General features: G+C 40.3%; 1 protein-coding gene across 2 annotated transcripts; it reads right to left on the bottom strand.

The window, feature by feature from the left end:
- Positions 1 to 5,700: 5,700 nt before the first annotated feature.
- MORF4L1 (mortality factor 4 like 1) lies at positions 5,701 to 27,177 on the bottom strand. 2 transcript variants are annotated; one of them, XM_040257442.1, is made up of 13 exons: positions 26,901 to 27,122; positions 22,804 to 22,850; positions 20,909 to 20,976; positions 15,609 to 15,728; positions 14,285 to 14,371; positions 13,850 to 13,930; positions 12,297 to 12,322; positions 11,779 to 11,867; positions 9,737 to 9,838; positions 8,586 to 8,674; positions 7,939 to 8,111; positions 7,575 to 7,659; positions 5,701 to 6,444 (listed from the first exon to the last, which is right to left on the bottom strand). In XM_040257442.1, exons 1-13 carry the CDS (start codon positions 26,938 to 26,940, stop codon positions 6,360 to 6,362), a joined length of 1,092 nt encoding a protein of 363 aa, XP_040113376.1. In that variant the 5' UTR covers positions 26,941 to 27,122; the 3' UTR covers positions 5,701 to 6,359. The 2 variants fall into 2 exon arrangements, with proteins under 2 accessions (XP_040113376.1, XP_040113377.1); XM_040257443.1 differs by lacking the exon at positions 15,609 to 15,728 and having other exon boundaries at positions 26,901 to 27,177.

The raw sequence follows: 27,177 nt of genomic DNA on the forward strand, positions 1-27,177 counted from the left end.
AGAGTGACAGGCTCCTGTACGCCCTCCTGTACCCTTCTGAGTCCCTGAGGTTTTACTGGAAGGATACTTATCTTCACCCACGGCCCCTCCCCAGGACCATGTGACCTAGGCCTGTGAATGACAGGCTTCACCCTCCCAGCCATGGTGACTGGTCCAGGGAGCCGCACAGGGCTCAAGATGGGTGAGTCAGAAGCAGTGAACGTGGGATTTTGTGGGAAGCATCAAAAAGGCTCTTCTGGTGATCACTTTGTAACATATAAAAATATTACAGCAGCCTGCTGGACATCTGGAACTAACACAGTGTTAGTCTAATACAGGTCAATTACACTTCAAGTTAAAAAACAAGAGGGTTTAGAAATGGATTCTTCCTAGAGCCGCCAGAATGAATGCAGCCTGCTGAAAACTGATTTTAGTTTCAGTGAGAGTGACCTCCCAAACTGTCAATAATGAAAGTGTGTGTGGTGCTTTAAGCCAAAAAAGGAGGGCAGGGCAGAGTGGGGCCTCTTCCCTGGGTGACCAGGTTACTAAGATATAACTTACAGCTTCCTGTTTGGCCACTCTGCTGAAATGTGAAAATGCCAAAATTGAAAATGAAGCCAAAATAGAGGAAAGCAGGGTCAAGAGATGAAACATTCCAGAGAACACAGTTTAAGCATCTGGATCAATGTCTGAAGCCTTTCCAGAGTTCTCAGTTACATAAGCCAATGAACTCTGAGCTAGTTCTGAGTTACAACTATCATTTCCAACTAAAACCACCCTGATGAATGCAGTAGGCTACGTTCAGAAAAATATGTCTGTGTGTACTCAAGACCTAGAAACGTCAAGACACGTGAACTGTGGAACACCAGGGCCCACGCTTGCCACCATCAACATTAAGTAAACAAGGCCTCTCCCTCTAAGAACAGGTCTGTTGGTGAGTGAGATAACTCAGGTGGCATTTTTAAGAGCCAGTATCACATCTGGCCCTTAGTGCTCAGAAGAGGGTTATCTCTGCTCAAGCGTGCAAGTCAGGTCTGGGAGCTACATTCACAACCAAGTCACCTTTTCGCCTCTCTGAAGATAGCCAAGAACCACCCCGCCATGTCTCACATACAGCTGTTGTGAAGGTTCCACCTGTGCACAACAGTGCCTTGTGATTATTAAGCACCTGCTGCAGGCCAGGCTCCATGCTGGGGCTTCAGTCACCCAACTCCACTCAGTTCCTCCCTCCTTGGCAGACAAGCCTTTCGTAAACTCTCCTCCAACTACCCCTCGAGTGGCCCTTTTCTCATGCAGGGATGCTGGCTGGTATTAACACAAGGGGGTATCTGAAGGGTAGCACCATTTACTTTATGATTCTTGGTATAGAGAATTTGAGTCTAAGCTAGAGACAGAGAACGGATGTTCACTATTACAGGAGAATCCCTTGGCTATGACTATGTGAGATTAAGAGCAGCAAGCTATTCCAGGTGGGGAAAGGGGTTTACTGTGTGAGGTTTCGCAGACACTGTGAGGTTCAGCAAAGACTGCCCACTCTCTGGATTCCAGGGGGCAGGGTGGACCAGTCTGCACAGGAAACCAGAAGATGAAACTGGGACAGCCATGGGGGTAGTCTGGGATGGCCTTGAAGCAGGCACATGGCAGGAAAGACCCTGAAGGGGACACCGCTCTGCCCCCCGCAGAAGGGCAGAGAGACCCTGGTGGCTGGCCCAGATTAGAATCAAAAGGTTCAAGGGAACAGCTGACAGAAGCCTGCAAGGATCCTGGCAGATGTCCTGCTCCAGGGAGGGAAGGCTGAACAGTGCAGCCAAGTGGAGCAGTTCCAGGGCCCAGAGTGGGGTGGGCCTGCAGCCCTATGCATGTGTCCCCAGAGCACAGGCAGGCCAACGGACTTTCGTCAGCGACACTGTGATCACCGCAATTAGTGTAGTGTCCCAGTCCAGCTTGGGAAAAACTGACCTTTGGAATTCTCTTGACATTTAGGGGATGGGTGATCAAAGAGGAAGGCACTGACATAAGATTCATCACTTATGGACATAAAGGCCTGAGCATCACTGGAAAAGTAAAAATGAAAGACCATGTCCCAAGCTGGGGACACAGGTCCAACCAGGAACCTCTGATTGGACCAGACCAACCCGCCCATAGGGGCATCTTTGTGTCTCCAGCTCTGGCACCAGGAAAGGTAGGATGATCTGGTCCCTGAGTAAGAGCACAGAGCAGTCTCCTACCCGTGCACATGGTGGCAAGCATGTGGTCTTTCCTGTGTATGCTCACCAAAGGGGTGGACGGGGTGGGGATATCAATGTCACCATAATGCCACCACTGCCAGACCCACTAGACAAGCGCAGATCAGAGGTACAGCTCTGCTCATGGATAACTGCATGCTAGAGAACATCAGGTAAAGGACACACCAAGCCCTCAGGTTTGTCTAACCTCCATCACTCCCAGACCCAACACCCTGAGGCCCACCTCCACCCCAACCCCTCCTGGGGGCAGGAGACATAACCCCAGGCTCAGCTGCCCTCCAGTCTCCCCCAAGGCTGCGTGACAAAGCACATCCATCTGTTCTGAGACCATCCACCCATCTTTCTTCTTCCTCATTTTCAATTCCTACTTTTCTATTTATTCACAACATTTAAGTGTTGCAACATGAATAAAGCAATACTTCAGACTATTTCAGTTTGGTTTTTTTGCACCTTTCCCAAACCAGATTCTCCTGAGGGTGCTGGGACCAGCCCAGCCTGGCAAGCCCCTCTGCATGGCCATCTGACAACTGGCTTATTGACACCACAGGACAGCGGGGCCCCTCGGGGCTCATCTGTCCCCTTGGCCCTGGCCCCAGTGAAACTCAAAAGACGTGTCTGTCTGTACACAGGAAAAGATACAGGGGGACCTGCACCACCTGGCTAACAGCATTTAACTTGGAATGGTTGTGAAGAAGAATCAAAACCATTAATCTGGGTCAACTTTCCTTCAGCAAGGCACATACATCTTTGTAGCTAAAATCCTGGGGCTGTTAATTACATCCCTCTCCAATTCCAGTGTTGAGCTAAGAAATAAACAAAGGCATTGTAGGGACTAAGAGTATCTGCTTTATTGCTAGATCTCACAGTGAAGGGGGCACTTTACCCACCTGCCTTCCCCCCCAGGCCGCACTACAAATGCAGAGGTGCAGGAGGTCAGGGCACACGGTGGACTTCAGAGCTACCTGAGCATGATGGAGGGGTTTAAGACAGGGCCAGAGCCAGGTGGAATAATGACCTTCTTGCCACTTTGGACAAATCAAGACAAATATGAAAGACATGATCATGTGTCACAGGGGAGTGAGGGGTGAGGGAGGCACAGTTCTTCCCAAAACTGCCCAAGTGGATCATACCAGTTGGCAACACCTCTTACTATTCTATGGATAAAGAAGCTTCCCCTTAGAATTGTATTTTTTCCCCCAAAGCTGTTTAGGAAGTCTACATGACCTATGTATCTGTCCCTTCCTGTGAGCCCCCTGAAGAGGTCCTGCTCCCCTCTCCTTATTCTGAGGGTTTGCCAGAGAAATAGAGAAGGGAGGCTCCCCAATACTCTTCACTGCACATGAGCCATTTAATACCCTCTTGAAAATAAATAAAACTCAAAAATAAAACCCTCTCGAGTTCAACCAATTAGCTTAATATGTGGCTCCTAGATCAGTGTGAACTTGACCTGGCCTACCTTTTTCAAAAGTTAATAGTGCCCTATTTCTGGACAGAGAATATTGTTAACCCTCTCCATCTCCTCCCCCCTCCAATAAATTAGTGTATAATGAAATCTCTAGTCCAGCTTTTCTCACACAGGATCTTGCACTAAGACTTAAAAATGCAGTTATTTTTACTTTCAAATCACTCAGAGAAATAAAGTGATTTTCTGTGGAGAGTGCATGTGTGCACAAAAATGTGACAAAGACACAAGAGGTAAATCTGAGAGGTGAAGAGCACACAAGGAAATACTCATCTACTACTCTGGCAACTTTCTTGTGGGATTGAATTTGAAGAAGTTGTGAAAACTTTGAAGACAGATGTGTGAACCCCATGCTGAGCCTGCTGGCAGAGAATCTCACCGCTCCCCTGGACAATGAAGTCTCCGATGAGTAAAAGAAAACATGAGGTTACTGTGCAAGTTGACTGTTGAAAGCTCACAAGCAGAGGCATTCTGGACACCCACACACATCTCTAACCTGCTTAGGTGACAGGAAAACCTTGAACCAGCAAAGGTGCCAACCTTCTAACGTTTCCTGACTCACCAGGGGGACACTGAGGGTGAGCACCGAGAGGGTCCATGTAGATGGGGTGGCGCTGGGAACCTCGAGGCGTCTGTGTTGACAGTGGTGCTTCCAGGCTGACGAGGTGGCCTTGTCAGCAGTGGGGGAACCTCTGCAATTCAGCCTCCAGTCTCAGCCTGTTCTTCCTTTGAGCAAAGTCACATCTGCTGAGCCATCTATCTCTTTGCCAAGCCACAAAGAGGGAAAAAGATCCCAGAGCTGACTGATTCTGTCCCAGGACAACCAGGGTAAAATGAGAGCTATTCTTCTTCATCAAGGAGAGCATGGCAGCCCTCTCCAGTGTTCTTGTCTGGAGAATCCATGGACAGAGATGTTGGGCAGGCTACAGTCCCTGAGGTCACAGAGTCAAACATGAGTGATCAACCAAGTGCAGCATTCTCCTTCATCACAATGACAACTCACCTGTCAACAGTACATAACCACCGTCTGGTATGTTGTTTTAACCTCATCTCTCAGAGAAAAACAGACTGAGCCTCAGACAGTGAGTGATGGTCACACAGCTGGGGAAGAATAAAAACAGCTCTGAGCCTAGCTCTCTGCTTAAGCCCAGCTTCTGGCCAGTAGATTCTATGGTTTGTAACCATTCCCAGGAATACCTGGGCACTGAGGCAGGAAGGACTGTACAGAGAAACAGAAAGGAAATCATGGGATGCTCCTAGAAGCAGAGGTGAGACTACTTTAATTTCAAGAACTTCCACAGACTAAAGGTGAGGGAGGTCAAGGAAACACACGTCAAACCGTCTCAAGGAGGTCTGTATTTAAGTTGGGGGAAGGAGCTCAAATTTTAGGCACTGAATAATGTTAGTAAACACCTCAAACAATTAGCAAAAGGCTAGCAGTCACACAGAGAAGGCAATGGCAACCCACTCCAGTACTCCTGCCGGCAAAATCCCATGGACGGAGGAGCCTGTAGGCTGCAGTCCATGAGGTCGCTAAGAGTCAGACATGACTGAGCGACTTCACTTTTTGAGCGACTTCACTTTTCACTTTCATGCATTGGAGAAGGAAATGGCAACCCACTCCAGTGTTCCTGCCTGGAGAATCCCAGGGACGGGGGAGCCTGGTGGGCTGCCGTCTCGGGTCGTACAGAGTCAGACACGACTGAAGCGACAGCAACAGCAGCAGCTGTCACACAGCTAAAACTCCCTCAATGCTCAAAATTTACATTCCATGAAAAGTAGAAAAATAGTCATACAAACTTCTAACTTTTCAGCCAGAACTCAAGGGAGCAGACAACCAAAGCTGCTCTGGCAAATGAAAGTAGATACTGAAGACAGATCAGGAAGCCAAACTTCTCATCCCACAGAAAACAAGACAATCACTCACCTCAAAGAAAAATCACTGTCTGAACAGGAGAAGACACACACAACACACAAAGGTTCTGTAATGCATCCACACAAGTACACTGCTCCTTGAAATTTAAAGAAAAAATTTATTGAAGATCTGAAAAACAATTTCTAAAAGATTAACTTTTCCAGAAAACTGTAGCTACACAATGCATTGCGTCTATCATGTTAAAACGTGCATTAGACACAAATACAAAAACCATGAAACAAGCCACCGTTCTTCAACAATCTGAGCAAAGATAAAATGCCTAAGGAACAACATGGATGGATGACTCGCAAAGGATGGGATCTTTACTTTAAGCACCATAAAAAAAAAGGGGGAGCACAAATGTATGAGTGTTCAGTTATATACACTGAATTGAACCTTTGGCACTAGTAATCAGAGCATTCTGTCATAGCATTAACACATTATTATAAAAGTGCGTAGTGTCAAAGGAATAGAAACCACCAGCGTTCAAAAGCAGCTTTGTCAACTAAGCAATAAAACACTCTACAGTATGTCTCTCTGTTGTCCATCACTGAATACACTGGTAGCAACTTTGAAATGAAAAAAAGGAAAGAAAAAAGGAGCTGTAACTCCTTTTATTTTCTCTGTTTAAAATCAAACAGAAAACAAACATCAATTTTGTTATACACGAACATTTCCAAAGTACATTGTTTATACAAGAGAAGGACTAAGAAACAAAAAGGTTTACAGAGATCACACATGGGTGGGTGCACGCGCCTCACACAGCTTTCCGATGGTACTCAGGGGGAGCCACTTCATAGTCACTGGCACTAAACAAAGTTGCAGAGTTCTTTGCCAGGTATCTAAAAATGAAATGTTATCCATTACAAATATGAAGAAGAATTGTATTTTGATCCTAATCTCTTATCAATTACATACAGAAGCCACACAAAGCACTTTAAAATACATATCACAACCATTTAATTACAACTCAGGTAACAGGGTTACATACCAGACAACAATGCATAAAGAAGATGGAAGTCTAGAATTACTCCCCTTATTTCAAAGAAGCAAAAAACAGGAGTCACTAGAATACCAACCTGAGTGCTTGGGACCCCCCGTAACAGGTATCATTACCCTGAAAGAGTTAACAGCTAGGGTGTCTTCTTTAGCTCTTTGAAATCCATTATATTATAGATTCAGAAGTTGACAAGTAAATCTCAACTTGAAAGTAACACCATAAAAATCAAAGGGCCCTAAAATGTCAAGTAGTAGAGCACTTTTATTTCATAAAGAAATTGGGTGGAGAGAATATTCATCACTGGTAGAGCAAAGACTATAAAAGCTAGGTAATTTCCAAGTTCACATTGATTTTAAAATTATTATACAATACATGGCGCCATTTTAAGAAAATTAAAATATAGAACTATTATATATAAAGTAAAAAACTTTACTTCTCCCAATACTATGTCCAAGAAATAACTCACTGTTAAGCATAATACCATATTTTTCCAAATCTTTTCCAAAGACTGAAAATGTTTCTCTACAAAAAAGATCATAACAAACTCTACTGCAATATAATTTTTTTTAATTGACATACCTTGGACATCTTTCTTGATCAGTATATGTAAACCTACCTTTATCCATGAATAGCAATTTAATAAACATGCTTGGAGATTTTTGTGCATATAAAGTATTTCTATAGGACAAGTTCCCAGAAGCCTAACTGCTGGTCATTTAAAATGTTTATATATATTACCAAAGTGCCCTCCAGAAGATTATAAAAATCAGGATTGCACTTTCCATTTTCCCAAAAATATAAGCCAGCCCTAGTTCATCCCCAAAATAACAAGAGACATTTTAACTATGCTAAACATATATTGTTTTACTTTATTTCTATTATAGTATCTACAGTGCCAATCTACTGAGAGTAATTTGCAGTACACTAAATAAATTCATGTTTTTAACTTCAAGCATTAATTTTTAGACTTACTTTAGGAAATCGTGAAGATAATTCAGTAATAAAGCAAGACTCTTCTCATCCAGAGGTGTATACGCCAACATTGCTCCAATTCGTACTATTTAAAAAGAATGAAGTCAAAGTTACACCCAAGGTAGCATTATGAGCATATACTTTTAATTATGTGAGCAAATGCAACCATCACTAATTTCCTTAAGACATATGATTTTAGAAACTGACTTTAGATTTTAATATATATGAAACAGAAGTTCAAATTGGAATTAAACAGTCTTTTAGAATGTTATTTTATGTTACCCCTTAATATAAATTAGGAAAGACAAAAATATCAAAGGCTCCAAGCAAAAAAGTAAAACTATTTTCTAAAAGGGATCATTACCAAACAGTCTCAGGAGATGTGGCGCCCCGTACACCTGGGACATGGGTGCATCAGGGTGGTCCGCAAGGATCTCAGCGTACTGCGGCCTCTCAAATTTGTAGAGCAGTTGAGTGCCCAGCATCACATTGAAGTACTCCTTTATCCCGGCCACAACCTCATTGACTGCATACTCCCTGACAAGGGAACAAAAGTATCTACCTTCAGAGCAGGTCACTGAATGAATTGAGAGATGAAGATTCAGTCAACAAACATGAGGGTAAGAAATTAAATGCTAAACCAATGACAATGAACCTCTGCTGAACAGATTTAGTAAGAGGTAAGAAATCAATTTGAAAAAACAAACCACTGGTGAGCACACTACAATAAACAGGTTAGGGATGGATTTTAGTTTTCACATTTTCAAACAGTTGTATTTTAAATGGTTATACACACAGTTACGTAGATTAGCTTCTTCAATGTCACCTGGAACATTTACTGACTTGGCCCTTTAATAAATGTCTACCAGCTAAACCTTATGTCTAAGCAATGAAATTCTATTTTGCTAGTTTCTGATGGTATTGTTTTAAAGTACATGTTTCAGATAATTTATTCAGAAATAATGTTTTAAATGTCTTTGGTATACTTCAAAGATGTGTGTATTTTCTTACTTATTATCTGTGTTTCCTCGAGATTTCTTGTAATTTGCATAATCCTCTAGAATGGAATCCACATTCTTCTTGGCAGGAAGATAGAAGAGCTTTGAAAACAAAAATACACTTGAATACTAACATTCTTTTTCAAAGAAAAAGTACACTGGCAAAGTTTTAATGCAATAAAAGATCACCTAATAGTATCAGCAAAAAGAAAAGGACACCATTCAGCACTTAAAACATGGATCATGTGGCTGAGGAACTAAAAATTTAATTTAATTCAATAGCCAAATGTAACTAGTGGCTGCCACACTGGACAGATATACTCTCACCACATGTGGAGTACACCTGCACATAAATTCACCTGTGACATGTTATCAAGTCACCATGTATCATTCTGCCTATAACACTTAGCTTAATACACTCTTTATCTTCACATCAAGGTTGGGTCCCAGTGTTCCATTAAACGTCAAAACTAAAACACAAAAAGCTGCAAACACAGTAAGTGGGAGAACAGAGCTAAACCTTTAGCTTCAGAGTCAGATCAAGACTCAAAAGTCCAGATATTGCACAGCCTATGACTGATGCCTATCCCACACAGTCCTCATTCCTCCCCTACCCCTGGTTGTGCTATTTTAAGAAACTGATTCTTCTGTCCTACAGAGTGCCTCACTCTGGACTTTGGTGGCTGTACCGTTCTGACGTTACATACATACCTCACAACGACCCTCTTTCCTGTACACTTGTAATTAAAACCTAGGAGCTTGATCAGATTCAGGTTCTTTTGGAAATCACAAATACCTGCAGAAGTAGTTGTGTGCTTCCTATTTCTACACAGCACTATATGTGATGATGTCCCACTTTCAATGATATTAAACAAGAAATATGGTTTTTAATCAATTTTCAGAATGATGTATTCATGTCCTAGCCACTGCCAACAATTATCTAAACCTCTGTAAAAGTAACTGTAAACGCATAGTCTTTTGTACATGTACCTTGCTTATTCCTCTCCCAGTCCTTTCTGATAATCAAAGTGCTCAGCCTAGTCCCTGAAATTCCCATCAGTCATACCTTCGATGTCCAAGTCTACAACCTTTTCTTTAGAAAAAAAATTTTACACTAGCAAGACCATTATCATATAGATTGCAATCTATCTAACACCAAGTTACCTGTTTTTGCCGGGTAATTAAGTCCCAGTCATCAACAAGCCATGGCTTCAGTTCTTCAGGAATCTTGACTTTAACTTCAACTCTGCTCATAAATGTTTCTTCCTAAACAAAAAGGAATAGTACTAAATACCGTTCTTTCTAGCTGAAGAGCCGCTCTAAGAGTTTTCGAAAAGCCTTTCTGAACCTTTAGAGGCACTTGGGATAAATTCTTTACTCAAACAGACAGGTGGAACTGTCACTTGGAAACAGTAAAATGAATTAAGATCATACAGCTAATTTCTGGGAGAACAGAATCTTGATAGTCTACTTGATGCTTTTTCATGTGAAGACTTTTTTTTTTTAAAGCAAAATTTCCCTTCTTCTATAAATGACCTCTCCAACTTGATGTATTTTAACTTAGTATTTTCAAAACTTATTCATTTCGAATAGCCACATCTTCAATGAAGCCCAAACAAGACTCTCTTAAAGTTACATCTTTATAAGATTAAATATATCTTCTAATCTTCTAATTTGTCAGTAACTGCCTAAAAATGTCTAATTTTCAGAACATTCCGGTGTTTTAACCTCAGCTTCAGAAATGTAAGCGGTCAGTTACACTTTTAAAACTTCTCTTTTCAAATTCATAACTTAAGATTATAAATATAATAAATTAGACATTTAATTCACTTATGGAAAAATCCTAAACTATTATACCCACACACATACACATGGTAACTGATAGGCTTTCTCGGCATTTTTCTGTGGGTTTATTAAATCAGTAAATCCATTTAATGTGACCTAGTAAGTCAATTCAATCTTAATACCAAAGAACTATTTAGTCTTATACAAGAACACAGGGCTTAAAACAAACATGTGATGAGTTAGGGATAAAACCTGGAAGGAATACATCTAGTGCAACACATGAAATAAAGATGTATACAAATATATCCTTTATCTAAAAAAGAATATTTTCACTTCAGTAATTAAAAGAAATCTGTATGCAGATCAGGAAGCAACAGTTAGAACTGGACATGGAACAACAGACTGGTTCCAAATAGGAAAAGGAGTATGTCAAGGCTGCTTATTTAACTTCTGTGCAGAGTACATCATGAGAAACGCTGGACTGGAAGAAACACAAGCTGGAATCAAGATTGCCGGGAGAAATATCAATAACCTCAGATATGCAGATGACACCACCCTTATGGCAGAAAGTGAAGAGGAACTCAAAAGCCTCTTGATGAAAGTGAAAGGAGAGCGAAAAAGTTGGCTTAAAGCTCAACATTCAGAAAACGAAGATCATGGCATCCGGTCCCATCACTTCATGGGAAATAGATGGGGAAACAGTGGAAACAGTGTCAGACGTTATTTTGGGGGGCTCCAAAATCACTGCGAATGGTGACCGCAGCCATGAAATTAAAAGACGCTTACTCCTTGGAAAAAAAGTTATGACCAACCTTGACAGTATATTCAAAAGCAGAGACATTACTTTGCCGACTAAGGTCCGTCTAGTCAAGGCTATGGTTTTTCCTGTGTGGATGTGAGAGTTGGACTGTGAAGAAGGCTGAGCGCCGAAGAATTGATGCTTTTGAACTGTGGTGTTGGAGAAGACTCTTGAGAGTCCCTTGGACTGCAAGGAGATCCAACCAGTCCATTCTGAAGGAGATCAACCCTGGGTGTTCTTTGGAAGGAATGATGCTAAAGCTGAAGCTCCAGTACTTTGGCCACCTCATGCGAAGAGTTGACTCACTGGAAAAGACTGATGCTGGGAGGGACTGGGGGCAAGAGGAAAAGGGGACGACCGAGGATGAGATGGCTGGATGGCATCATAGACTCGATGGACTTGAGTCTGAGTGAACTCTGGGAGTTGGTGATGGACAGGGAGGCCTGGCGTGCTGCGATTCATGGGATCGCAAAGAGTCGGACACGACTGAGCAACTGAACTGAACTGATAGCAATGCTTCTGAGTCAAAGTTCTATGACTATTTTATCTGTACTGTAACAGGACAGACTGACCAAAAATTCTAACATGCAATTTATTAACATAAATTTTAGGAAAGACTCACATTTTCAACAGTAGGGTCTACTCGAGCCCTTTTCTTCCGAGGAGGCTGAGGTGTCTCACTGGTGCTGCCACCATCTCCATTTCCAGGTGCTGTAAAAATTTGGGGGTAAGGAAGGGCAATTGTTGGCTTAATGAGTAACTCTTTACTCCTTGACCCTTCCATTACATAGACGTTACTTAAATCTACACTGAAGAATCAGATTCCTACCAAAAATATACCTCTCATGAACAGCTCATCTAGTACAAAGCAATATTTAATATTACCATCTATTTTTAAAATATAGTTATCTCAGGGTCACTTATTAAAAAACACAAATAGAATAAACGCTTATGTTTCTCCACAGTAGAAAGAATGTCAGCTCTCTATGGCTATGTACCTAATTCTGTAACACTGCTGTGACTCATGAGACCATCAACATATGCTTACTCTAAAACTTCGTAACTTAAAATTTAACAATGAATTCAAAATGCAAATGTTACAAAAGCAGATTAATTAATTCAGACAGTTAATATACTTACTCTTCTGTTTGTTCTTCTTTGTCTTCCTGAAAGGAAAAAAGGAAAAAGCTAATTATCACTATTGTCTCTGGCTTAAATTCCCTTCTACCAGATTGAGTCCATAGAGAAATACTACCTTAATGGTAAGATCAGGCAGCGATCTCTGCCTGATCTTATTTCTTGCATATTCTTATTTACTACTCAAGACTCAAGGACTCTTTTACTGATAGTTGGCTCAATCCACATCTCCCTCTAGACAGCAGAAAAATCAAAACCGTATCATGAGATCTTCTCCCAGGGTTTTATTATTTACGTCTATTAGTAAGTTTATAGCATGTAAATTATATTAAAAAGAACCTGCTTCATAAGACTATTAGTTCAACAAACACAAAAAAGCTCCAAAGATTAAAATATTTTCCCCAATTACTTTGGAACCAGCATAATTTGACATTAGACTTATTATGTTTCACACCAACTCATTATTCCACTCTCACTGATCAAATCGTTTCACTTTATTTATTCTCGAAACTACATTCCTTTCTTTACAACACTAAACACTCTGCTCATCCACAGGACAAAGCCTGTGTCTAGACTATTATGTCTAACAGTAATTTATCTCATGGCTATCTATGTATGCACCAACAGTAAATTACTAATCCTGACATAATATCTAATTATTTCTGGAGCACAAGGAAAAAGTTTATAAAGCCATGATTATAGATTATGCCTGGAGGGACCATCACATTACACCTGAATGTGTTTGCTTTTCTACAGTTTTAGTATTTATAAATGTTAATTACCTGTGTTTACTCTAAGTTTTCCAAAGATCAACATCATGGAAATGTGTTACTACTTATTTACAAATAAAGCTATGAATCAATCTCAAATAGTAATCCTTGCCAAATTAATCAATTATCTTAACCAAATCAATTATCTTACCAAATCCATTAATCCTTGCCTAATTATCTTCTTACCCCCAAAAATAAAACTCCAAACATTTCAAAATGCATAGTTATCTTCAATACTGTCTTTAATTTTTAGGTAGTAAAGTCACACTAGTTAAGGTCTAAAAGCAATAGAATCTAATCTCAAGGAAAAAGATACTGAAAAAGCAAATCTACCCCTCAAATCTCAAAACTTGTGTCTTGAGAATCCAATGCTAATGCTTGTAAAAGAAAACCACATTATGTGCACACATGTTTGTTCTAACTTGAATGACTATAAGGGAATTCCCTGGTGGTTCAGTTAAGACTCTGCACTTCAACTGCACAAGGCAGGAATTTGCCACCCAGTATGGCCAAAAAAGTAAAGATTAAACAAAGGAGGGGTTGTGTATGTACTTAATGCTACCCAACTATACACTTAAAAATGAGTTAAGTGGCAAAAAAAAATTTCTAAGGAAAATTAAGGAATCAATATGTAATCAATACGTAGTTTCAATAACCCAACGCCAATGAGGTTCTCATTGGCATTTTTCAAATCACAACGATGTTCCAGTTTCCACTTTCAACAAATTCTAAGTGTATCAAGCTTGAATTTCACAGTGTGTAAAATTAAAACAAAGAGCTTCTTACACTTCAACATTTTTCTGTTGCAGCCCAGCAGTCTTCTTTCCAGGGGCAGCCCCTCGCATCTTCCCCTCTGCATACTGCTCCCTTCAAAAATAATTTCAAAGATATATCATCATAAAATATTTATATAGAATAAATTGATAGTTTGATTCCATTTTGAAATTTATATTCAAATTGAAGTTCCAAGGCTATACATATTCTGGTACAAAATTTTTATTAAAAAGTTGGACAAAGAGATAACACATTTACAAAAATCAATTTAAGAAAGAGTAAAAAGGCTACAAAAGGCCTCTCTGATCACTTGAGATCAAAATCTGAACAGCAGCTGACAGATATCATGAATCATTTTAAAAGCAGGCAGCCAACATGATTTCTGCTGTGAATTCCATTTCCATAAACTTACAGGCATGTCTCCTCCTATTCATGTTGCAAACTTACTGATTGGCTTTTTGAAGTTCTCTTTGTTTCTGCAAATTGGTATCCACATACTTGAGTACTCTGCTTTCTGGAACCCATTCATCCCAACTGAAAAAGAGAAAAGTTAAAATATCATTCAAAAATATTTCATTAGTATTCAGACTCTGTTCTACAATTTTTTCTTTTAAATCCAAGAGGCAAGAGTTTGGACTTCTCTGAACTAAGGTGATGAACTGGCATTACAAATCCATTCTCAACTAGACTGAAAGTCTAGAGAAAATGTTTTATAAAATGGTAATATAAACATTCTCAGAAGCAATACCCCAAATCAAAAGTACCAGAGTTCAAGGATTATCCAAATCGTTTGTTTAAACGATTTGGATAAAAGTACAGCATATTAAAATAGCACATAACCTAAGAGCCCCTAAGTAATTATCCTTGCAGAATAAAGGCACCTGAAAAACTTTTTAAAAAAAAGCACAGGGATCCATAACATGACTTCTTAAAAGAACTAAAACCAGCTGGTTATCTCCGATACAAAATTTCAGAACTCACTGTGCCTTAGTTTCACCTGTATAATGGGGATAAACATTATCTATCTCATAGGACTGTTAAGAGAATTAAATAATAGATATAAAACACTTGAGAGTTTTGATGCATAGAAGATAAACACTCAAGCTCCATGAGAAACATACTAGGAGGTCTACAAAACTCAATACCACCTACATCTACTCACTTAAAACTAAAGTGCTACAATGGTTATCACTCACTCACAAATGAATTTACCAATTTCCAAGGCAAAATCTTCTTGGCTTTCTAAACATCAAAAGGTAATACCAACCACTCTCTTTAAAAATATCTAGTTGCTAAAGCATGCTGGCACTCAGAAAAGCTTCAAAACAAGATTAAAAAAAAAATTTATTTTGATATTAAACTGACTTATATTGTGTTAATTACTATACAGCAAACTGATTCTACAATAGATTATACACACACACTCCTTTCATAATCTTTTCCATTATGGTTTATCATGAGATATTGAATATAGTTCCCTGTGCTATACAGTAGGATCTTGTTCAAAACAATACTTCTGATGTGGCTTTTTCCCCCAAAGAGAAAAAGACAGGATATTTCTTAGGCAGTGCTGAACTTTTTGTGCAAAGTAATCTTTTTCCTCCTGCTGATGGAGCTCCTTTAGTGACACAATTAGAGTGTATCCTCAAAGTCTTTTATTTAATGATTTCCCACCTTTGACCTCTTATGTAAGGTAGCCAAAAGAATAATAAATAATAAAAAGCAACCCTCAACATGATTTCCTAGAGAAAACTTTAAAACATGCATTTACCTAGAGGTCAGGAAGGGGTGGTGGTGTACTGAGGGAGCTCCTTCAGGAACAGGAAAAAGGGCTACAATATCCTCACGTGTCTTCAAAGTTTTTTCAGAGCGCCTGGGCCTCACAGCACTTCTGATACAGACAGCATAGTACAAAGTAATCTCAGTAACTAGGTGTAGAATTCTGCTTACGCTTTATTAAGATTTATTTACAAATGGAATATTTAAATGTCTGTGTCAACAAATCAAGTATCTACTGTGCTTTTGAAGAAAGATATATTTACTGAAGTTTAAGAAAATTCCAATTTGGAGATTGGGCTTCCATTGTAGTCTTTTCTGAAAGTATGGTATCTTATAAACCATTTTCAAAATGAGAATCTTATTCCTACTACTACTTATATCTGTTCCAATTCTCTCTAAAGGGAGTTAGCAAACTTTTATTTACTAGGAATTTCCACATGAGAACCTTGAAAATTCCTTTCTTCTCATAAAAAATGCATCTAAATAAGGATATTGATCTAAAAACCAAAGTCCATTTCAGAGTTTCTTTTAAATGCCAGGCGCTGAAAACAGTTGCTGACCTACAGGAAAATGAAATGATGTCTTTTGCTCTGAGGAACATCACTATTGGGGTAGGAACTGAAGGCCAAACATCCAGAAATTTTTCCATACAGCTCAAACAAAAGAATTTCAGAACTTTCTAAAGGTAGCTTGTCATTAATTCCCAAAGTCACAATGATCCATGGCATTAACTTACACAGCACTAAATAAAAAACATTCTGTACAGATTTAAAGGCCCCTCTAAATAGTTATTAAAGATCAATATTACAAAAATCACATATATTTATCTACATACCAAGACAACTACAAAAAACACATCCTCTACAAAGATACAAAAAACTATGCAGCCTATCATTTATTTGTGTTACTAGATACTATAACAGGAAAAAACATTTGCAGGCAATACTATCAAAAAATACAAGCTTTTTATTTATTTCCACAATATAAGTTGGAAATGTCACTTAAAACCCAGTCTTGAAGTTGTACACATCTACATGGAATTTAACAGAAAATACTATACGTGAAAGAGTTAAGCACAAAAGCTGTGTTCACAGCTATTAAGATGTAATCCTAAATTACTTTTAGGATTAAAAATACCTGAGGATGGGGCACAGACCTAGTCCATGAATCTGCTATTTGTTTTTCTTTTATTTCCTTTAAAGTTCCCATTCATGACGTGCATAAATATTTGCTTTCCTATACAGAATTAAGATTTTCATGATATCTAATACCCTCTCAACTTTACCAGAGTATTTTTATATAAAACATAATAAGTGTAATGAAAGACACAGTTTCAGCATTTTTTTTAAAAGGGAAGGGCAAGCTGTAAAATAATGGAGCTCCAGAAGATAAATGTTCCTGGATATTTGAATCAATTTAGTATTAATCCTAAAATTCCATTTAAAATCAGAGACAAGTTTACTTCTGTAAGACCAAAGGGATTAAAAGCTCACAGGGTCACTTTGAGTTACTATATTACTGTCATTACAAAGAATATTTTAATTATTAACTGGAAGAAAAACCAACTTATTGAATGTGCTTCTATACATTTTAGATTTCCACTTTTCTACAATTATACTAATGGAAGAAAAGACAAAAAAATCTGATACTATTTCTTAGCTACAACTATCTTGTGAAAAAATCTTCTAACTAATAAAATTAACTGAGTTGGTCACTAGCTAAGGGACTGCCTGAAAGATCACAGAATCAGTAAATGTCAAAAAAAACCACAAACCTTCCCAAACAAGAGTATACATCAAATCAGATAGCATGGCTGAGCTGACATAAAGCCTTAAAAAAAAAAAAAAAAAAAAAAACCTCAAGAACTACTCTTTTTGGCAGTGCTATCCTTGAAGGACAAAACACCATTAGCAAAATTAAAATCCTCTCAGAGTAAATATTACAAGCTATTCAATTTCAGATGACCATTATATCTACTACTGCTGGCAGGAATTCCTCAGAAGAAATGGAGTAGCCACCATGGTCAACAAGAGTCCGAAATGCAGTACTTGGATGCAATCTCAAAAACAACAGAATGATCGCTGTTCGTTTCCAAGGCAAACCATTCAATACCACGGTAATCCAAGTCTATGCCCCGAACAGTAACGCTGAAGACGCTGAAGTTGAATGGTTCTATGAAGACCTACAAGACCTTTTAGAACTAACACCCAAAAGAGATGTCCTTTTCATTATAGGGGACTGGAATGCAAAAGTAGGAAGTCAAACACCTGGAGTAACAGGCAAATTTGGCCTTGGAATACGGAATGAAGCAGGGAAAAGACTAATAGAGCTTTGCCAAGAAAATGTACTGGTCATAGCAAACACCCTCTTCCAACAACACAAGAGAAGACTCTACACATGGACATCACCAGATGGTCAACACCGAAGTCAGACTGATTACATTCTTTGCAGCCAAAGATGGAGAAGCTCTACACAGTCAACAAAAACAAGACCAGGAGCTGACTAGACCATTCAGGTATGACCTAAGTCAAATCCCTTATGATTATACAGTGGAAGTGAGAAATAGATTTCAGGGACTAGATCTGATAGAGTACCTGATGAACTATGGAGTGAGGTTCGTGACACTGTACAGGGGACAGGGATCAAAACCACCCCCATGGAAAAAAGCAAAATGGCTCTCTGGGGAGGCCTTACAAATAGCTGTGAAAAGAAGAGAAGCGAAAAGCAAAGGAGAAAAGGAAAGATATAAGCATCTGAATGCAGAGTTCCAAAGAATAGCAAGAAGAGATAAGAAAGCCTTCCTCAGTGATCAATGCAAAAAAATAGAGGAAAACAACAGAATGGGAAAGACTAGAGATCTCTTCAAGAAAATTAGATACCAAGGGAACATTTCATGCAAAGATGGGCTCGATAAAGCACAGAAATGGTACAGACCTAACAGAAGCAGAAGATATTAAGAAGCGGTGGCAAGAATATACAGAACTGTACAAAAAAGATCTTCACAACCCAGATAATCATGATGGTGTGATCACTCGCCTAGAGCCAGACATCCTGGAATGTGACGTCAAGTGGGCCTTAGAAAGCATCACTACAAACAAAGCTAGTGGAGGTGATGGAATTCCAGTGGAGCTATTTCAAATTCTGAAAGATGATGCTGTGAAAGTGCTGCACTCAATATGCCAGCAAATTTGGAAAACTCAGCAGTGGCCACAGGACTGGAAAAGGTCCGTTTTCATTCCAATCCCAAAGAAAGGCAAAGAATGCTCAAACTACCGCACGACTGCACTCATTTCACACGCTAGTAAAGTAATGCTCAAAATTCTCCAAGCCAGGCTTCAGCAATATGTGAACCGTGAACTTCCAGATGTTCAAGCTGGTTTTAGAAAAGGCAGAGGAACCAGAGATCAAATTGCCAACATCCACTGGATCATGGAAAAAGCAAGAGAGTTCCAGAAAGACATCTATTTCTGCTTTATTGACTATGCCAAAGCCTTTGACTGTGTGGATCACAATAAACTGTGGAAAATTCTGAGAGAGATGGGAATACCAGACCACCTGACCTACCTCTTGAGAAACCTATTCGCAGGTCAGGAAGCAACAGTTAATGCTGGACATGGAACTACTGGTTCCATGAAAGACTGGTTCCAAATAGGAAAAGGAATACGTCAAGGCCGTATATTGTCACCCTGCTTATTTAACTTCTATGCAGAGTACATTATGAGAAATGGCAGGCTGGATGAAGCACAAGCTGGAATCAAGATTGCCGGGAGAAATATCAATAACCTCAGATATGCAGATGATACCACCCTCATGGCAGAATGTGAAGAGGAGCTAAAGAGCCTCTTGATGAAAGTGAAAGAGGAGAGTGAAAAAGTTGGCTTAAAGCTCAACATTCAGAAAACGAAGATCATGGCATCTGGTCCCAACACTTCATGGGAAATAGATGGGGAAACAGTGGAAACATTGTCAGACTTTATTTTGGGGGGCTCCAAAATCACTGCAGATGGTGACTGCAGCCATGAAATTAAAAGACGCTTACTGTTTGGAAGAAAAGTTATGACCAACCTAGATAGCATATTCAAAAGCAGAGACATTACTTTGCCAACAAAGGTATGTCTAGTCAAGGTTTTGCCAGTGGTCATGTCTGGATGCAAAGAGTTGGACTGTGAAGAAGGCTGAGCGCCAAAGAATTGATGCTTTTGAACTGTGGTGTTGGAGAAGACTCTTGAGAGTCCCTTGGACTGCAAGGAGAGCCAACCCGTCCATTCTGAAGATCAGCCTTGGGATTTCTTTGGAAGGAATGATGCTAAAGCTGAAACTCCAGTACTCTGGCCACCTCATGCGAAGAGCTGACTCATTGGAAAAGACTCTGATGCTGGGAGGGATTGGGGGCAGGAGGAGAAGGGGATGACAGAGGATGAGATGGTTGGATGGTATCACTGACTCGATAGACATGAGTCTGAGTGAACTCCGGGAGTTGGTGGTGGACAGGGAGGCCTGGCATGCTGCGATTCATGGGGTCACAAAGAGTCAGACACGACTAAGCGACTGAACCGAACTGATTCAATTACAAGCACCAAAAATGAGTCAATTGTCAGATGTGCTATTTGTGAGATCCAAGAAGAAAGACCCATCACTTACAGAGCTCCACAAGCTGAATATTCTAGAATGTGTTTCAGTCTACAACCATTGTCCATTCCCAGCAACATCAATATATCACTTGTTAAAAAAAAAAAAAAAAAAAAGCTCTTCAGAGTGGAAAACTAGATTCTGTAATTACATTTCTGCACCTGTGTTAAACCATATGCTAAAAGTGAACGACATGAATTCACTGTTAGTATTTAATTATGCTTTCAAAGTTCAAAACATGATTTGGTCAATACATCCAACCAAATAAAGCAATTTTTAAATCTTTTCCCCCTTCCTTAGTAGAAAAACCCCAACTAGTTTAGAGTGTAACTGCTTGAAATATCATTTGTAGTCACTAAGTCTGTTAATAAGAAAAAAAACTCAAGCTGTACTAAAATGTACCGAAACTAGAAAATAATCAGGCTAATGACTATTAGACGTTATACCAAAACACAAGAAATAGGCCACAGAATGTAAAACAAAATGGCAGTAAACCCTAATTTCTATTATATTTCAACATACTACAAAGTTCACCTCTGCCCCAATATGTACTTACAGTAAAACTGTACAAGAATTAAAAAGCACAGGCTTCTATCAGTTTATGACACAAAGCCAACTTGTTAATTGTAAATAAAAATTGCTTTAAAAAAATCCAATACTCACTTTTTATTCCAACCACTGTAATGGATGAAGTATTTGACTTGTTTATCCTTTATGGCAACTTTTACACACTGAAATAAAGAAAAAAAATTATTCAGAAATAATGAAGGAAAAGAAAAAGACTACCTGGGTAATTTTGAACTATCCAACACTGAAGCTCTTTGGTGGCCAAAATAAACATAATGAAACTCTTGAAAAGAACACTATTTAAGCCTTTAGACTAGTATTCAAAGTTATACTGCCAAACAGTCAATAAAGTCATTTGTTGGGAGTTAGTCCAACAAATCTAAACAACCATAAGCACTGGAGGTTACCCTAAACCTTAGATCAGTGGGCTAGATAGCTATCCAAGAACAGCTAAGGAAAGTTGGAGTTGTGCTTTCTCAAAGTCCAGCTAGTCAAAAGCTACATTTGGAGAAACAAATTAAGCTCAAGAAAAATATTTACACCACATTATTTTAAAAGCTCACTAGTTTACATAAGGCAATAAGCTATTCTGCTGATTATCAGCAACTAACAAAGTGACAGATGAAAAACATCTTGTCATCTTGTGTGCTAAGTTGCTTCAGTCGTGTCCAACTCTTCACCACCCTGGGGATCATAGCCCACCAGGCTCCTCTGTCTGTGGGATTCTCCATGGAGGAATACTGGAATGGGTTGTCATGCCCTTCTCCAGGGGGTCTTCTCAATCCAGGGATCAAACCTGTATCTCTTATGTCTCCTGCATTGGCAGGCAGCTTCTTTACTACTAGTCGTACCTGGGAAGCCCCATGTTCTTCTTAAAAGCAGCCAAACAAATTAAAACTGATTAGTGAAGTCATTAACCATGAAAAAGTGATGACTATCTGGTTTTGGATTTTAAAAATTTTTATCAGAGGCAAACCAAGAGAACCACAATAGTTTAAGTTACTCCAATTGCGATTTAAAATCGTTCCCTGGTGTGTTTCTGCTGCCAGAGCAGAAAAAGTTGCCAGTTTAGAAGAGCCTGCTAGAAGCTCGTTAACAACAGAAACAACATTCAATGACAGAAATGATCACTGGGACATAAAATGCATTTATAAACTGTATTGGTATTATACCATTAAGATATATGTACACACACATGAAGTTCTTGACCATCCCATAAATCCAATTTCAGTCATTTTAGAACTTTAAAAACATATACCTATTATGTATTCAAAATAAGTAAAATGTTTAGCAACACTGACACTTCACAACTGTTAAGACTTTTTCACAGACAAAAACTATTCACCAAGAACATACATAGAAATTGCCTTTACCGTTTGTTTTCTTAAAAACAATTGTCAAAATAGTTGACACGGCTTAAATATTTGTGCCAAAAGTTAACAGAAACAAAACACTAAAAACATTAATGCATTATCCAATTTATCTTTGGTTAAATGTAAAATCAGTTTTTATAACCTCCGCACAACACTGATACACAGAAAATGCCCCAGGATTCAAACTTTGCCAACCTAACAAATAAAAATTGAATGTACTCATTTGAAATGTTAGCTTTACCCTCAATGTAATTTTACTCAGTGCTTACTCAGCATGTTATATTTGCCAATAAAATTGACTTTGGCAGTATTTTCTCATAAGTCATTAACTAACAATGCTATTTTGCTTCCCTAGTCAAACCTCTACATTTCTGTTCATTTTCCAACTACTTGCCTTTAGCAGATGGGTAACACGAATGGCAGGATGCTTTATGTGAACCACTGAGCAAGCAGTGAGACGACGATAAAAAAGATGAGGAACTATGAACCTGAAAATCTATGAAAAACGTAGCTCTCACTAAAGCTACCTATCACTGAAACCTAATTATCAAACCAGTTAGTTTCAACTATCAAACCAGTAGTTGCAACCAACTTCTTAAAAGAAAACGGGTTTTGTACCTTTGCTTCATAAAGAAGAGGCCCATGAAAGCACAGCACTCTCTCACCTGTAAAAGGAAAAAACAGGGGAAAAGCACTGCGTTAGTTGTGATTTCTCTTCATATATAAGAATATTCACATCTAGGAGAGCCCTCACCCTTGTACTATGGTGTTCCTCAAAAAACTAGTAAGCAAGTGGATAAGGGAATGTATACATCAACGCTTCAGATCAAATTTCAAGACAAAAAACACCTCAGCATTTGATGGGAACAATTAATATATCTATTTAAATCATCAAATCATCTATCACCTGCTAAGCAAATAAAATCTACTATAGCTATCTACTGGCAGGGTTGATTTATTTTTCAATGTACATCTGAGATTTAAAGAAATTTTAAGTTTAGAACCTTCTGCTCTACCTACTCTATGCTTCCAACCCAGCAAAGGAAATAAAGGGCCCAACTGAGGAAAACAATTAATACAAAAGCACAGATGAAACAAATTCTTGTGCAGTGGTCCACTGTGACGAACCACTGCCCGATGCTAAGTCTATGCCGAACTTAAGTGGAGACTAGAAACAGGGAAACCAGTGACTCTCTCAAAATCAGGAATAAGAACAGAAATAGGTATGAATCAAAGGCCGTGAGAAGGACAACTAAGCCAAAGTATGAACACTTTAAACTTGACTTCCAGCATGGTGGAAGTATTATCCAGAAAAGGAAATGGAGAGGGGGTTTCAGATCAATTCTGGAATAAGTTACAGTAGCTACAGAACACCCAAACTGGAGCCATCTAGTATGCAGTTGAGTACACATATCTGGAGCTCAAGAGAAAGCCACTGCTGAATACTCAAGAATAAGACCACAGGGACAGAGGAAGAAGGTATAGAGCCTACTCCGAAGCACCAAAGATGGGAGACCTGTGCGCCTAATTTTAGTCTTTCTTTAAAGGCACCCTGACAATAGCCTTAACAGTGTCTCCCTCCTTTTGGTTGCTGCCACCAAAGACAACCACACTGAGGCTAAGGCCCTTTGACCTCCATTCTAGCTACCTATCCCTAATATCCCGCTGAAAAAAATATACATTAGGTTGAGGAATATGACCCAGCAAAACAAGTGCCTAATTTCTCCTGGGAAGTGGAAAGACTGTTAATTGGAGAAGGAGCAAACCTCTGTCTCACTTTTTCTGAACTTTTCCATACTTAATGCTTAATTCAAAATGTAAAGCTAATTTTGCCCAATGCTCTCAAATTCAACAGTGATGAGATTCCAATTCCTCATCCTCTCATTGGTTTTCTTACTAGGAACACTACTCAAATTCCAGCATCAGCCACCCTCCTGACAAGCCAAAAGGTCTTCCCCTCTCCTCCCCTCCCCCCACCACACCAGTTAGATGCCCAATAGTTTTCTTTACTTTTTGCTTTAACACTTCAAGTGGAAGAACCAAGTGCAGTGCAGAACAGTCACTGTGCTGAAAAAATGCTTGTAACATATGTTGCACCATTATTTAACAACAGAAATTTTCAAGTTTAAGAGAGAATCAGGAAAAAACTTTTCCATCATTCGTATTTTTACCATTAGCTCAATTCTTCTGTACTGTTTTAATATAATTCTGCTAGTTCCTACAGAATATTCCTTTCTCCTTACAAGATATGCTCTTCTAAATAACTCAGTCCTGTCCAACCCTTTGTAATCCCATGCACTATAACCCACCAGGCTCCTCTGTCCATGGAGATTTTCCACAGACAAGAACACTGGAGTGGAGCCTTTCCTTCTCCAGGGGAGCATCTCTACCCACGCAGAGAACCCTCAGCTCTCCCCTTCTCCTGCACTGGCAGATGGATTCTCTGGGAAGCCCCAAAATAATAATTTCTTAAAAGATGGTTATACAACCCAACTTTGACACAGGAGTAGAAAACACCTCTGCAAAGTGCAAAGACTCCGGTAGCTTTCAAAACCATAGCGCTACATTGGCTTCTTTTGTTGTTCAGTCGCTCTCTTTGCGACCCCATGGCCTGCAGCACCGTCAGGCTTCCCTGTTCTTCACTATCTCCCAGAGTTTGCGCAAATTCATGTCCACTTAACCTCTGTGATGCTATCTAACCAACTCATCCTCTGCCGCCCTCTTCTCCAATTCACCGCTACAGCAGCATATGGATCCTCCTTCACTCTACCATCCCTTCCAGTTTAGAACTAAAGCACTTCTTCCAAAAAGCCATCCTTAACTGTTCCAAGTCTGTGTCGTTTTCCTTTGATGTCCTACAGTAAGGATTAATTTTTTTGTACAATGGACCCTTCAGTCTGGTTAAGTCTTTGGGCCTTTTCTCAGAATGTTTCTACAAACATATAAAACCGTACTACAAAAGAAACGAACTATATTGAGACAGTTATAAAAACATTTAAAACATCATGTGTTATGGTATTATATGAGCTCCTTAATTGATACAATAAACATTTAGCTGCTGATCCAGGGAACTACCACAATTCTGAAACAACGAAAAGCATACATCTGAATGTATCTTTTACAACTTTAATGCTGGGATGTGAAAACATTACAGCTAATACTACTGTGGGAGGGTCTTGTTTTGCTTTTCGGTGGGGGAGAAAATCTAATCATAACTGTAGACTTAATTTTAATTAGAAAATAGAAAAAAAAACTTTTTCCTGTCCAAGTACAAGGAGTGTTCTGAATTATAAACACCCTAGATCAAGAATCCTTGCTCTAAAACATCTGGTTTTAAAAAAGCAATCCAAGCAATCCACAGTAGTCCCCACGTAGCTTCTGAGAGAGAGAAAGCAGGTATTAAGAGCCAGTTACAGGGAAAACACCCGCGGCAATCTTTTAAATATTCCATACTGTTACAATACGCTTAGGTTTTGTGTGTATGACTCAAAGTAATTCTGACGCACATCAAAGTTTGAACATCCCTACAATTTTTTGCCGACGTTTCCACATCCGTTGGATCTAACACGTACAACCACAATAATGTGAATGAGGATTTTAAAGTGTTCTTGCTTGCCTTACATCATTTTATATCCACTTTAGTCTACTGTTAAACCTCCACTATATAAATTAACAGATACAGTAATAGTGAAAATTACAGAGCTGTCTTCCTCTGGAAATCAGGCTCTCTACAGTCAGCCTCCACGTTGATCAGAGACAATAAAAACTCAACTTTCAAATCACTGTTAATCAATTATTGCAATTAACCAAACCACTGCCGTACTTAAAAGGCTGACATCAAGGCAACGGGACTTCACATAAATGAGGTCGTAACACCGCATTAAAGCAGTTTTTCATTATTGCTTTACAAGCCACCGCGCAGCCAGAGCGCGTTCACGTTCCCATAGGACACGGACACTCCGCTTTTCCGAGAGCAAAGGGATGCCTTCGGGCGACACAAAGCCGACCTGAACGCTCGCGCTTTTCCCTCTTGTCCCCACCCACCTCCCCGGGGCCAGCGCCGAAAAACCGGTTCCCAATCGGCGGCGGGGGAAGAAGGGGGCGGTCCTCTGCCCTAAAGCGGCGTCTGCGGCCGCGAGCCGGGGATCCAGGCGCCGGCGGCCATGATGGGCCCGCCATCTTGCAGCGGCCATCTTACAACGCAGTTCTCCCGCCCCGAGACGCGAAGCCAACGCCCTCCTGCCGCGGCTCCGCGGCTCCACTCGCGGCTGGAAGTCGCCGCGGAGCGCCAACCCTCGGACGCCCACGCAGACGGGAGCCCGAAACGGCAGCCGCCGCCGCCGCCTCCCCTCCCCCACGCCACATCACTTCCCCTAACGGCCGCCATGGCGCGCCCGCCGCCTCCCTACAATAGGCTACTTTCTCCGCGCCCTCTTCCTCTCAACGACAACAAACATAGCACCAAGGCTGTGCCACGAGGCGACGGCTCCCTCTCGCACTCTAACGCCTGCCTAACGCTTTCGCTTCCCAAAGTGTTTTTAGCCTCACGAAGGACAGAAAAACCTCGCCGCAATGCGCTTTCTTCGCACAAAGCCCTGCCCGCCGCCGCCTCGGGGCACGGCCCTCGCCATCCCCGGCCCCCAAATCTCAACCGTCCCGAGACCGCCTCCCTCTCCGGGCCGTTAGATGCTTTGTCCCCAGGGAATCAAACTTACCCTCCTGGAATTTAGGCTTCGGGTCCTGCTTCGGCGCCATTTATAAAAGATTCACTGCCGCCGCCTCCTCCTTCTCCCACCACCCCTGACTACCGCCCCCTACTCTCTACCCCACCCAGCTCCGCGTCAGACGCGCCGTCAGGCACCGCCAACTCTACATCCTGGGCCCGATTTGCCAACGCCCGCAGACCGCCCAGCACCGCGACCGGCCCAACTGCTGCTCCAGCCAACGGCTGCCCGCCGCGCGCGCGCCCCTGCGTCCGCGCCGCCCCAGGGC

Source organism: Oryx dammah, unplaced genomic scaffold (genome assembly GCF_014754425.2).
Source record: "Oryx dammah isolate SB20612 unplaced genomic scaffold, SCBI_Odam_1.1 HiC_scaffold_16, whole genome shotgun sequence".
NCBI lineage: Eukaryota > Metazoa > Chordata > Mammalia > Artiodactyla > Bovidae > Oryx > Oryx dammah.